The 14,803-nt window shown below is 43.6% G+C and overlaps 1 protein-coding gene across 6 annotated transcripts in view; it reads left to right on the top strand.

Annotated features, from left to right (window-relative positions):
- Positions 1 to 14,803, top strand: part of EML4 (EMAP like 4) — a 198,882-nt gene that overhangs the window by 169,636 nt on the left and 14,443 nt on the right. For all 6 annotated transcript variants that reach the window (XM_077337873.1, XM_077337892.1, XM_077337883.1 and 3 more), the window contains 3 exons: positions 4,273 to 4,361; positions 6,716 to 6,813; positions 14,258 to 14,345. In XM_077337873.1, coding sequence (XP_077193988.1) covers positions 4,273 to 4,361; positions 6,716 to 6,813; positions 14,258 to 14,345 — 275 coding nt within the window. The remainder of the gene's footprint in view (positions 1 to 4,272; positions 4,362 to 6,715; positions 6,814 to 14,257; positions 14,346 to 14,803) is intronic.

Here is a 14,803-nt window from a genome sequence, read left to right as displayed (position 1 = left end):
CATGTATGCCCTAGCATGCACCAATACATGCTTTCCATTGTAATGAATAGAGAAGTCCTCTTGAGCTTTTGGATTAGATTGTCCCTGTCCCACTAAAATTTGTATAATTGTCATCATCATTTATAGTGTCAATTTTACGGTAACAAGGGTGAGGTATCCCTTCTTGAACATTATTCTTTCTTTCATACTGGCTATATACATTTCCAAAGATTAAGAGATCCAGAACGGATCATTATTACTTAAAAGAGTACGTTTACAGACTGGTTCATCTTGCATCTTCTTGTGTAGCTCCACATAGGGAATGTACCTGTGCAAGCCAGCTGCAGTCATTTTTTATGTAACTGAAAAAATCCAAAATGGGGACTCCTCGCCCCTTCTAGAGCAGGATTTCCTGCCAATGCATCACGTGCTCTGACAGCGGTTGCTCCCTTCCATCAGTTCTCTATTCACCACTGCAAGGATTGGAAACTTTTCTATCTGCTCTATTGTTCACTGTTTCTGATGAAAAACATGAAGCAAGAAGAGATTAGGAGAAGAGACAGGAGAGTTTTATTCCCATTCTTCTTTAAAGAGTGATCATGTAGGCTTCAACAGTCTGCCTTTGTGGGAGAAAGGCCCCTTCATCTAACATGCTTTCCCTGATTGTTCTACTTGTGGTCTCTCACTGACCATTTATGCACTGGAGGTTTGGTACTGGGCTGCAAGCTGGAGTTTTAGTTGTGGCTGGTTGCCCCACCTCTTACTGTACCCGCAGGGGGGAGCGTTTGGCCTGGGGCACCTCATCCACCCCCGATTTGTGCTCCTGCATGAGAGCTGAGGCAGTGAAGTTCCCAGTGCATAAACGGTCACTGTGGTGTCTAAGACACTATTCAAAAAATATTCCAAATGCTGCAGAACAAATGTGACTCATAGACCCATTATGCACGGGGGGAATAGCGCGCATTCGGGGTGGAATGGCGGCGACTAAAATCACTGATATTGCACGGTGCCGGCTGCAACTGGCTGCAGATTCGATGCACGCCGCCAAAAAAGCCACGTTAGCGAAACGCGGAAGAAACCGCAGCTTCCCTGGCGACCAGGGCCCAATCAGAAGCGGCGCTGAAGGCGCTGCGTGCATAACCGGGGAGTTCCGGGTTGAGCGCCAGAGCCACTTCTGCCAGTTGGACATGATTCTTCATCTGCACTTAATTTCCGCATAATGAATTACCAAACAGTTATGGGAGGATACTAGCTATTCTGTGGGAGAGCCTTTCCCAATATTTAGACAAGCTTTCCAAGGAATTGAAGTCCATGGCTAAGTTTATTCAATCTGAAGTGATTAAGCTTTCAAAACAAAAAACAATGTTGGAAAGCAGTCCGTGGATATATTGACTAGATTTATGGCTGCTGCCATAACCCTTCAGAGATGCTCCTCATTGTGCAATACTGCTCTCTGTATTGAGACTTCCTATAAAGTAGAGGATTTCCCCTGTGAGGCGTTGACTGTTTTTCTCAGTCCACCAACAGATTTATTTCGACCTTGAAAAGGAACCAACAGATCCAGCTCTCTTGTTCAAGCATACTGTTCTATGCATTTCACTCTTCTAAATAAGATCATAGGGAAGATGATAGCAAATCAAACAAATGGTATTCTGATGGGTCCTTTGTGGCCCTACCAGATGTGGTTCTTAGACCTATTTCTGACATGCAGGAGGTACATACCCTTTCTTCCTGCATGAGACCTCCTAATACACAGTCCTCTACTATATTATGATATAGCAAGACTATATTTAACAGCATGGAAGATCCAGCCCCGGGGTCCTCCATCTCCAAAGGAATTCTAGACATTCTGTTGCAAGCCTGAAAACTATTGACTAGGTATTCTTATAACAGGAAGTGGACTCGCTTTGAGACTTTGGGTTCTGTGAGAGGGGAATGCTAATTCAACTGCCCATTGCCATTGGTAGTTGAGTATATGATGTCATTAGCACAAACAGCTTTAGCTGTCTCTTCAGTAAAGACCCACCTGCTAGCCTTTGCTGCTTTCCATGAGAAGATACAAATGACTACCAGTTTTGCCCATAAGTTGTCTCGGAGTGTTTTGAAAAGGGATCGCTAATGTTTTCTCCCCTAGACCTTGTCTTATTCCACAGTGGTGTTATCTAGCCTGATGAAACCTTTAGCCTCCTGTTCCTTAGCACTGCTTTCAAGGAAAGTAGTATTATTAGTGGCCATTACTTCAGCCAGGAAAATTAGGGAATTGACAGTGCTTAGAATTGACCTGCCTTTCCTTTACACCCAAGTGTGGACTTCCTTTCTAAAGTAGTTTGCGAGTTACACCCGAAAATTGTCCCCAGTCCTGGCTTGCATGCAGAAAAGGTTGTGGATGTTAGGAGGACTCTCTTATATCACTTGGAGAAAACCAGGCCTTTTTATAAGGACAAAATATTTATTTGTTACTGGGACACCGGGGCAGCTGGGAAGTTGTGTCCTCTTGGTGTGAAAGTGCATTCTACTGAGCACAGGGATCATCAGCTGGTTTTCATTGATTGGTTCCTCTTCTGGACACCTGCAAGACAGTTACCTGATCTTGCAGGTAAGAAAGGAAGCAGATGTGGGGAAAGGTGTTCTTCAAGCTCTGTTCCAGTGATGGACTCTACCTCTTTTGTTGAGTTGCTCACTAATGGTACCAATGTGGGGCTGCATGAGAACACAGAAGATGAAAGCAGAGTTGCACTTACTTGTAACTATTGTTCATCGGTGTCTTTGCAGACTCATATTCCTTCCATCGTGCCTCGGCATGAGCTCTCACTAGATCTGTTTTGCCAAAGGGGGAGTGGGTCGCTGTGGCATAGCAGGAACTGAGGCAAGGGGGTGCCTGCCATTAAGAGCACATGACACATTGGTGGGAAATCCTATGCCCGTTCCAGCTATGAAATGCCCGCATTTTGGATTTCTGAGCTAGCAACAAAATGTCTACATCCAGCCTGTGTAGGTGCAGTTCCAATGTGTGCTTGCACAGAAGACATCACTGAACAACACTTACAGCTAAGTGCAGCTCTATTTTTCATATGCAGAAAAAATTGATTACCTTCCCTGTCAGGAATTAACACAGGTGACAGAAAATAACACTTCTAGTAATTCAGGTAGCATGAAAAAAACAGGAGTTCAGATGTAATTCATTACTGAAACAGCAGCCTGAACCTCTACGTTCTTCTTTTTGCAGTACAGAATCAGCTGCAGACAAGCCCACATTTTTTATGTTGCCCCCAGTGATATTATTATAAGCGGTTTCTGTTGCTGTCCAATGAAAACATTTCAGCTATTTTTTCCACTGGTTCCATCCATCTTGCACACAGCGTATTCGCAAGCTGTGGTGGTACATTGAGCTGCTTCGTGTTTTATGTTTTTCATGTGGTCCCTTAACCACAAATTTGGTTTTAAGCCATTTGGACCAGGCCATTTTCCAGATATCTGGTTTTAAAGCTTTAAGCATTTGAAAATAATGAGAGATGACTTCTTCTAGAGACTTAACTCTGAGCAGCATTTCTCATGATGGGATTTTTAAATGTCAAATTTCTTTTGCTGCCTATGTTTTTAATTTATTTACAATATATGAGAACAGCAGCACTGTGGTCTACACATAGTGTAAGTAAATGACCGCAGCAGTTGGTTTGGCTCAGTAGACATGCACAGAATTCATGTGGCATGAATATGCGCAAATTCAGCAGCTTTTGAATAAGCTGTTTGCACTTCAGAAAAAAACAAGTGTGTAAAAGTTAGTTGTTGAGAGCCACACAGTTGTTTTCAGAATGGTTCTGTTATGGCTGTTCCATGCAGTGACCTTGTTGGGTGCAGCAGCTTGGCACACTGATCCAGTAGATGTCTTCCCACCATATTAAATCACTCTAGAAAGGAAAAAAGGGGGGAAAATGGATACAATCCATTATTGCTAATGGAAAATACATTTTATATCATGTATGGGTAGGGGCAGACATGAGTGAGACGTGGTGGTGGTGTTACTGTCAAGTCTTGGCTAACTTATGGAAACCCTGCAGGGCTTTCAGGGCAAGAGCTATGCAGGCCTGCCATTGCCTGCCTCTGTGTAGCAACTCTGGTATTCCTTAGTGGTCTCACAGCTAGCTTGCTTACCTTCTGAGATCTGACAAAGAACAGGCTAGCCTGGGCCATCCATGTCAGACGTGAGAAATACCCATATTCAAATAAGTTGTTCACAGCTTAGAGTATTTAACTTTGCCTAGATTCTCTTCTCTTTCTTCTTTTCCTTAACAGATGGTTTGTTCTGGATGCTGAAACAAGAGATTTGGTTTCAATACATACAGATGGCAACGAGCAGCTCTCAGTGATGCGCTACACAGTAGGTAGGCAGAGTGGTAGTCTTCCTTCCTTCCCCATCTAGTTGCACATTTAATTTTCTTTCATTGGCCCATTATGCACGGAGTGGAAGGTCCGCATTCGGGGTGGAATGGCGGCGGCTAAAATCACCAATTATGCATGCTGCAGGCGGAAACCGGGCACAGAGTCAATGTATGCCGCCGAAAAAGCCGCGTTAGCGAACTGCTGAAGAAAGTGGAGCTTCCCGGGACCAGGGCGCAACCAGAAGCGGCTCCAGAGTAGCCGCATGCATAATCAGATCCTCTGGGTTTTGCCGTTTTGCTGTTGCATTCCGTCCCGTGCGTAAGCGGTTTGCTTCGCTTCTTCCTCCTCTGCGTTCTCCATGCCACCGTTTCAGTGGCCGTGCATAATAGGCCATTGGGTGCATTTTCCAAGCAATCACTGGATTGTTTAAAACTTTATGCTGCAGCAGTATTGCAAGGTCCTTAATAACGTAGGTGTAGATCAGGGGTAGTCAAACTGTGGCCCTCCAGATGTCCATGGACTACAATTTCCATGAGCCCCTGCAGCATTCTCTGGCATTGTTCGCTGGCAGGGGCTCATGGGAATTGTAGTCCTTGGACATTTGCAGGGCCATAATTTGACTACCCATGGTGTAGATATTGAGAATTCATTATGTGTTGACTGCACCTAAGTTGACAGACTTGGTTCTTTGGCTCATTTGAATGAACAGTTGTCTAAATAAAATATTTAGAGGTATGGGTTCATTTAACAAATCACTGGAGATTTTGACACTGAGTACACTGAAATGGGAAGGGGTCTTCAAAATTACAGAAGGAAATCTGCCAACTCCTAACAGAGGACCTATGTGAAACAAACTATGGTTTCAGTTTGCCTGATGTATACTTAAGAACATGTGAAGTCTTGATTGGACTGACTTTTATGGGCCCTGTTTAGAGTACATTTAAACCCCAGTGGCTACAAAAGCCCAGAACCACAGGATCCCTGGTCCTTCTGGCCAGGTTAGGTGAAGGTGGAGGAAGTGCACTTCACCTGGCCATTAGATTGTACAAGGCAGGTGTAGAGAGGGGCAGAGTTAGGACAACTAGGTTATTTAAATGCTTGCAGTCCTCACTTGAGGATTGGCTGTGGGATGTTCCTTATTCAAGCAGCTGCCCAGACAAAGTGGGGAAAGAGCCACTGCAATCCCTAGAGAGCAGGGAAGGCTTGGAATTATACAAACCCATCTTCCCTCTTGTTCGGAAGTTGGACTGAACTAGTGGGGTGAAAACCCACCAGGCAGCTGGTGGGTGGGGGCAGACCTCAACTGCTTACATACATACAGGCTGCAATATTCTGTTCTAGTCCTAGACCCATTATGCACGGGGGTTTTAGCGCACATTCGGGGTGGAATGGCGGCGACTAAAATCACTGATAATGCATAGAGGCAGCTGCAACCGGCCGCAGCTTCGGTGCATGCCACCGAAAAAGCCGCGTTTGCGAAACGGGGAAGAAAGCGCAGCTTCTGGGTGACCGGGGCGCAACCAGAAGCAGCGCCCGGATCGCCGCGTGCATAATCGGTTACTCTGGGTTTTGCCGCCGTCGCACCCCGCCCCGTACATAACCGGTGTGCGTCGCGTCTTCCCCCTCCGCGTTTTCCATGTGACCCGAAATCGCCGTTTCGGCGGCCGTGCATAATGGGCCCTAGTGGGGACTAGTTTACAGAGAATGTGGCTCCGTCTGACTTTATATGGCAAAATGTAGTGTTTTTTTCTGTTGTAATGTGCACTGTATTGAATGTTCTGATGTCACTCCATCTAGTTAGTTCGGTTTGCTCAATAGGACTAGAGTATATAAAATTCATGATCCTTGTGAGAATTTTCTTTCATAGCCAACAGTATGGGTGTTGGACCAGTGACCTCAACTTGCATCAAATCAGTGACAACAAATAGAACAGGTGTTTAGAACTGATCTCCTGCTTCTTATTCCATAGCCTCTTACATTCCCTGAAAAGCTGCTCCTGAGTGTTGGCATGTATCAAGAGCAGAGTAGGGACAGGGAGGAGAGACTATAGGACGGAAGGTGAATTGACAGCTCATAATCTCTTGCACAGGATCTTGCTCTATTCACACACAAAAAACTCCTTCAAGAGAAAAAGGGCTGATTTCTGCCCAAACCCTCTTGAGCTGAAGCTCTGGGTTACTTCATCCTATTCCAGTGAGGGGTCCTCTGACCCTTGGGAGCCAAGCATGTGGAGGTTGGAAGGAATGAGGAATAACCTCAATTCATGGCTCATTGAATCCAACAAAATCTAGCGGCTAGATGCTGGCATAAAGTGTGGTTGTTTAGCATGGCGTACTGTTTCTGATTTATGTTGCAGACGGCACCTTCCTCGCAGTGGGATCCCACGACAACTTCATTTACGTCTATATAGTGACAGACAGTGGAAGGAAGTATAGCCGATATGGAAAGTGCACTGTAAGTATTGCTAATAGCATGAATTAGTATCAGAATGTAGATTCCTTCTCCATACCTTCCGATGCAGAACTACTTTACAGTTCACCTTCTGATTTATTCTGTCTACGTGGCCTAATAGTGACCAGACCATAAAGGAGCTGGTGAATATTGTGCTCAAGAGAGGATTTGAAATTAAAGCTTCTCAATTCACAACTCCATCTAGCGCATATGGCTTGGCAGGGCTTACAGTTATAAATTATTTTTAATCCATAAACATATTTCATTTGTCACAGTTAAACAGATTTAATTTGAAAGGACATGCTGAGTTTCAAGGCCTTTTCATCTAATATGACCTTGCTTTTCATACACATTCTCCATTTCCATGTTTTACTGTTATGGGTATCTAAGTTGTCATGTGGCTGCTTGAACAAAACAGGGTTTGTGGCGAAAGAGCAAAAAAACAAAGGTTTGTAATAACAAGTTCTGGAACACGTACTTGCACTAATACTTGCATTAATGGTTTCTCGAGAGGAGTGAGATCTACATGGTAGATGAGATGAATGAAGTTACTTCCATATGGCAAGATGTATTTGACCAGGTTCTTCTCATACAAATTGAGCAGGGAGATCTGCAGCTTCCCACCCATAACTTGCTGTTCCTAAGGGTCCCTGATCTTCAGATGCAACTTCCCTTGCAGAAAAGGTCTCTTACGAAGCTCATGGAGCTTAGGACTGTGTCTTCCCTTTTTTTTTCATCTGTTGTAAGGAGCCTGCCTTTGAGGTATCTACTAGCTCCACCCCACCAGGTGCACTCCAGTCCCATCATTGGCTCCACCAGGCACCCTGTCTCAATTCCAGAGATGGCTGCCTGCCTCCCTTTTACTTTCCTCTCCCACCATGAACTCTCGAACTTCTTCCTACATTCAGCATCACCCTATTGGTAGAACCAGTTGCTGAACTGGGGAAGGTTACTGGCCCCTTAGGCCTGCCACTGCTTGCCATGGGCCTACCTCCCAGGCACTCCCCAGCCCCTGGAATGCTGCAGGACTGCTTGTTGTCTGTTCCAGCCTCTTCCAGTCCCAGGGCTGCTTGGTTGGACAGCAGCTGGCTGCTTGTTCACCTTGAGGCTGATCTGTCTGACCTCCTGCCCTTTTCTCCTTGGGGGCTGCTGGAGTAAAAGGCCTCAGATATGGGGATGGCCAGTTGGCTTTCCCATCCATTCTGGATCTGGGCCAAGACTCCTCCAGCTGCTGCAGAGCAGGACTGATCTATCCACCTGTGGCGATTGTGGTAGTGTGGGCACCATTGCCAGAGGAGCAGTTGGGGGAAGCAACATTGAAGTGGCTGTTCCCCCAGGGCCAGTGGGGTAGGTGGGTCCCAGCCTGAGGCCCCTTAGCCACTGTGGCACTATCAGTGCCTGGGTATCCTCAAGCTAGAAACAGATACAGTGAGGGAGTTGTGGGGAGAGGGCTTCATCAGCAGTGATGGGGGAGAGGGGCTGCTTTTAGTCCAGAGCTATTCCTGGACAAAAAATTACTTTGACACCAAGAAAATGGAGGCAGCATGCCTTTTCTGCTTCAAAATATGCAAGCAAGAGCAGGGAGGGAAAAGGAGCAAGGGGGGGGGGGGAAGAAAAGATGGAAATAAAGGACTCACTTATATAGCCTTTCTCTTTCTCTTCCCCTAGCTATGTAGCGAGACAGCTTTAAGGGACAGGGAACATACATTTATTTTCTTTCTTTTCCAGCCCTTGTTAAGTTCCATATTTCCAAGCAAAATAATCACATGTCCGTTTTTCTTCCTGTCAGTGTGGAAGTTTTCATTCTCCACATTAGTAGCTACGTCAAGATGAGCTATGGCCAGATGGGACATGCTTCTTCCATGTTACCTGTTGGATAGTGCTGCATCTATCTGTCTGTCTGTCTGTCTGTCTATTTATTTATTATATTTATTTATTTATTTATTATATTTATATGCCGCCCACCCATGAGGTTCAGGTTGATTGGTTGGGTAGGTAGGTAGATAGGTTAGTTAGTTAGGCTCTCAGCTTCAGTATCCAGGTGGTTAAAGGGAACTCTGGATTCCTCCCCCACCCCTTTTGGATCTACTCATGTAGCACAGGGGTAGTCAACCTGTGGTCCTCCAGGGGCTCATGGGAATTGCAGTCCATGAACATCTGGAGGACTACAGGTTGACTACCCCTGATGTAGCAAACAGACCAGCTACTCCATGGTGATTTCCCAGTGCAGTCTGGTAACAATGGAAAACTGGAGGCTTGCCAGTAAGGCTGGTTTGGCCTTTGGTCACCCAGTTGTCATCTCCATTTTATGTGTAGAGCTTCTTGAGTCCATTCGTTTATAAGACTAAGAAATTATAGTTATAGCAAATTGAAGGCCACATGCTGATCTTACATATGTGGTGGTAGATCCATTTCTTGAAGCTCTAGGAAATGCATAGAACATTTTCACTCAGATTACTACCAGTTTTTCCTGTAGGCTTAGGCTGTGTTATCATTGCAATATTACAAGTTTGTATATCTGCAGTATCTAATGCCCCCTTGTGGGCAATATCTAAATTTTTATATGACTTAAAAGAGCTTTAATTTCTCTCTTAAACTGGATCAATACATAACTGTCAGATAACACAAAAATGGCTAAATGCTGAAATTATGCCCATTAGTCTTGCTGAGAAGGTTATCACTTTAACAGAATGTTAAAGGGAGGAATGGCTGTGTGCGAGATAACGTTTACATCCTGGCCCTATTGTTTCTTTTATTTAAGCAAAGCTGGGTCTCTTCTAGTGTTCTTTTCTCATTTGTCCCAGTCTCTTCAGATCTCCCATAAAAGGAATGGGAAAAGAATTCTGGCCAACAGTTCTAGCCAGGAGTTCGTTGCCTGCAAAATATTCTATTGTTAAACTGTCTTTTGCTGTGGTTGTTGGGAGCAGGCGTGTTTTTATTTTGGATCTTTTTTTGGTTACTTCTTTCCCAATCCTGTCATTTCTGTGGGCCATTTCCTATCATCTGCCTTGGATTAATGTCTGCCTCTTTGCCCCATCACAGATGCAGGCAAAGCATACTTCCAGAGCTCTAATCCTTTAATGCTATTCACTTTTTACTGTGATCAGCCTAAGGCTGCAAAAATGATGGGTTTAGGAAATCAACTGCCTTGGAGGCCACAATACTTGGCTGGTTGGCGGCATTCTGTTTTGTAAGTCACACAAGGTTTTCAACGGGCAGGTTTTAGGTGTAGGATTTGCTTTGGAAGATTGCTCTATCATAGGGTCCAATAAGACCCTCTTTCCAGCCTCCTGCGTCCCACTGTAAGGTCTACATTGCACTTTCAGGTGTAATTTTTGTATCTTATATCATGCTACTCTTGGCTAACAGAACAAAGGCCTGGCTTAACTTGGCGCTTTGGTATTCTGTGTATTAATTTATTTACGACACAATTGTTCCATCTCCATTTGAGAGGTAGCACTGAAATCAGATACATGTATTCAGGACATTCTGTATTTCAGGTCTGAATACCAGTTCAGACCCCCATGTCCAAAGGTTGGAGGAAAATACAATACCATGGGAAATCCCCCTTGGCAACTGAAGCAGTAGAATAAAAGTCTGTGTGATGGTTGAGGACATCTTTTTGTGTGTCAGAGGCAAATCCCAGCTCATTTCAGAGTGGTCCATAAAACACATACACTGTCTCCCTGGATGACTTGGAATGCTAGAATGAAAGATGGTGAGCGCATTCAGGACCAATTCCACTTTTCACATTCAAATGAATAATCAGCTCACAGATATGTTTACCAGTGGGCCAGGAATGATCCAGGCCTTTCAAACAGTGTGCTGCTTTATCAGCCCATAATTAAAGGGGGTTGGATCCTATAAAGTTTCCACTTGTACACCTTGATCCCCACCACAATAGTCATCTGTGAACTTCTCAAAAGTCAGTGCTGGGACTGTGGGAAAGCTTTCTTGACAACAAGCCATGCAGCATGAAGGCATACAGTAAGAGTAGAAATTGGAGAAGATTGCCCACACCTTCCGTGCCTGAACAGAAAATTTGTAGGACTCAACCTCTATTCCCAGATGGCAGTGCACCCATTGACCATTAAATAGGGCCTGCAGTGGACTGCAGTGTTGATGTGTAAAAGGTAAGGGTATCCCCTGTGCAAGCACCGAGTCATGTCTGACCCTTGGGGTGACGCCCTCTAGCGTTTTCATGGCAGACTAAATACGGGGTGGTTTGCCAGTGCCTTCCCCAGTCATTACCGTTTATCCCCCAGCAAGCTGGGTATTCATTTTACCGACCTTGGAAGGATGGAAGGCTGAGTCAACCTTGAGCCGGCTGCTGGGATCGAACTCCCAGCCTCATGGACAGACAGCTTCAGACAGCATTTCTGCCGCTTACCACTCTGCGCCACATGTGTACATGCTGCCAAATTTTATGCTACCATTTGCTTCTACTTCTGAAGTCTGTTTATATACATTTATTCACTGATTATGGATAGGAGTGTCTGTCTTGGTATAAGTAGGTATTTGCTCATTGCATACTTTTGCTGTCCAAAGAAGTCAGTAGTAACTACTCTCATTTGTGTACACTCTGTCAGAGGAAAGCATGAAATGTCCTTTTCATTGTGGGTAGCTGCTGAACGGAAATTTTTTCCATTGGAATGTGAAGCTCCACTATTTAGACTATTGCAACAACGAGATGTTCAGCTTGTGCCTGTCACAGTTACTTGCTCAGAGCGATTTTCCACCACAACAGAGCCCCTTCCCAATTGCTTTGTTCTGTTCTTCCACCTCCCACAGGAATTTTAACAGCTGCCAAATGTCTGGCAGGATTTAGTAAAGGGTTGTATCCCTTCCCTTCTCTGTCCTTTCTATGTTAAAACTAGTTTCCAGGATCTTAAAGCTCCAGGATTGGGGGGAGGGGGGACTGTATGTTGTATTCTTAGTACTTTTTTCCCTTTTAAACTCCCACTATTTGTCTTGAAGACCATTTGAAAAATGCAAGGTGGTTAATACATGCAAAGCAACTGCTTATTTTTATCTTCCTCATGTTATTTATTTTAATCCTTCCTGTGCATGGAATCCCATAATGAAACTTTGGCACAAACAATGCCATGCACTGATTACAGCCCACGTGCCAAATCATTTCCACTGTAGCTGTGACCAAGGAAAATGCCTGCATTATTGCAAAATTGTCTGCTGCAAACTCCGTCCTTAACTATGCCTCTACGTACACCTAGAACATAAGGGAGATTTTCAAGTAAAAATGCCTAAATCCTTACTCATGTCCTTGACAGCAGCTCTAAACTTGTGTAGAGTTGAAGGTATTACATATCACTTCTCCTGGATGACTATAAATAGGGTTACAGTAATCTTTGTTTATGGGTTTTGCAACATTGCTTCCGCTGAAGTCAGTGTCCAATCCTCCCATTGACATTAAAAAGAGCAGACTCTGTCCTTTAAAAAATTTAGCGTCCAGTTTCTTGCTCAGTTTCTTGCTGAGAGTTTGTTGGCAAACCATAATGACCTTGGAAGGCATAATGTATGAGCAACCCACATAGTGCAGGATATTTATTTCTCTTCCTTGTTCCTGCCCAGTTTGTTCCTGTAGCAGTTTAAATGAAACAAATATTTGTTCACATTCACACTTCATGCTATTCATTTTGAGGTAAAAGTTGAAAAGCCTCCCAGGTGTATGGCTAAAGAAGTGTTGTTGAGGGTTTTTTTTTTTTAATGGCCTGTGTCATGGTATGATTTTGGTATGCACAGGCTTTTCAAAAAGCAGCTAAGGGGAAGTACTTCTGTACATATGCGTTGCTGAATCACAGTGGAGCTTGAAAATGTATATATTTATTTAGAAAATCTGTATGCCACCTCTTCAGAACTACTTGAGACAGTTCACAGCTATGAACAGATTAAGCACACAATAAAATTTAAAAATCATAACAAGAACTGAATAAAACTTTTGACATCTATCTATATCTATAATAATAGATAATGCCAGAAAAAATCACCACTACAAAAAAGTCAAGGCATAAAAGTACATAAGACAACAAAGTGGTCTAGAATGCTGTTAATCAAACTGTAAGGCTAGGATCCAACCATAAAAATCTACCTCTTTCCTGAAAATCTCCTCCTCCTGGTTTCTTTAAGTTATCGAACTGAAGCAAATTGATTCCTCCCCCAGCCCCTTTTTTCTGTTTAACTGATACCGAATTTTATCTCTTGTGGAAAATATTCAGTAGTTGTCAGGCCAGTTTTTGAGGACTTCCTCTTTTTGTGCAAATTTTGGCTGTTTCATGAAGTGAAGTTAGTAGCAGGTCAACCATTACAAATGTTCCACAGTCATTCAAGCTGTTTGCGATAGTTCTTGAATGGATACATTTCCAGATAGACTGTCTCTGCTCAGTCTAAATGTTTACCAAACTTCAAAGCAAGGGGGAAGCAGAACTTAGAGCACATGTAAAGAAGAATCCAGGGGAGGTTCCCTGAGTCTCTCATGTCTCTAACATGCGCAGGACCTAATCTATATACTCCTGAACCTGTACCTGGTGGTCATTTTGACAGGTGCAGGTTTTTGGAATGTTCAGGGGCCTAAAAGCTGCCCACTAAAAGTTAGGGAAGATCTTTTTCTACACGAGATCTCTGGAGAACAGTTGTAAAACAGTATTGACCTAGATGCGCCAGCTGTCTGAAGGAAGGAAGGAAGCTTTGTAAGGAAGCTTCATAGATTGATGAAAATACGTTTTTCCACATAATACACTTTCAGCCCACATGGAAATGATCACTGGTGCATCAGAAATGCAATATTCAGAGTATGTGAAAGTGCCCCTTTAATATGAGTATAAGAAAGAAAAATAAATCGCACAGTCCTGATTTGATTGCTTGTCTTCTTTTTACCACTACACTGGGTAAAAAATTGTTTTGAATTTGTTCAACCTTTAGCATTCTTTCTCCTTTTTATAGTATTTGTTATTGTGGGTAGGGGTAAAAAGTCAAAGCAAAAAGACAGTTGTTACCAATTGAAGTACAAAGGTATGTGTACATCCTGTTCAAGGGACCTCTCCCTAAACTCTTTGAAACAAACAGATTCTGTGCAACAGCAGAACTTGATAGATTGACTTTATGGTTGATTATTGTTCTGTCAGTATGAACCTTTTGAAGAGAAAAAGGACAGAGTTGTGTCTGATTATTTGGATTTGCATTGTTGCATGGATTCCCCACGCACAACTTTGGCTTGGTTTGGCTTGGTTTCAGTACCAATGTGAACTAAAGAGCTAGATATGAGTCCAATAACACCTTGGGAACCAATGTGATTTTCAGGTTATAAACTTTCGAGAGTCAGTGGACTGAATGTAGCTCTCGTACTACAGACCCACGCAGCTCCCCTACTGAATTATCTTAATGGGGAAAGAAGTCTCATGTTTGCCATTTTTTTGTGTTTTGTACTTTTTAGGGACATTCCAGTTACATTACACACCTTGACTGGTCCCCAGAGAATAAATTCATAATGTCAAACTCAGGAGATTATGAAATACTATACTGTAAGTACAAAATTATATATCTACTGAGTTGCGTGAGCAATGACAAAAGGGAAGCAGGGGTGGGTGGGAGAAGCTGATGCAGGCTGAGACCTTGGTCCTTAACACTTGCTGACAGGGAAAACTAGCATGACCTGCTGTAACCTGACCTTCTGATATGATTCAGAGCAGTTCCTTACCTAATGGTGCTTCCAAATATAGCTTACATTTTTGCAAAGGCATCAATCAGTTTAACAGTTTACAGGGAAGAGCGGTGCTGGCGTGTGATGTGTCATGAAACAGGCTTTCAGCTTTGAAAATGTTAATAAGCCTGCCTAGTTAAAAACTCCTGTCGGGTACGGTTGGGGATGCATTTTAACAGTGTAATATCCTGTCATTTAATAACAGTATGTGGCTCAAAGCCCTTTGTGTTTTGTGCAACTTCTGGGTCTCCAAGATGAAGGCAGCAATTTACAGGTGGC

The sequence above is a fragment of the Paroedura picta genome, chromosome 1 (genome assembly GCF_049243985.1).
Source record: "Paroedura picta isolate Pp20150507F chromosome 1, Ppicta_v3.0, whole genome shotgun sequence".
NCBI classification, from domain to species: Eukaryota; Metazoa; Chordata; class Lepidosauria; order Squamata; family Gekkonidae; genus Paroedura; species Paroedura picta.
Note: the sequence above shows the minus strand (reverse complement) of the source record. Positions and strands in the feature narration are given on the sequence as shown.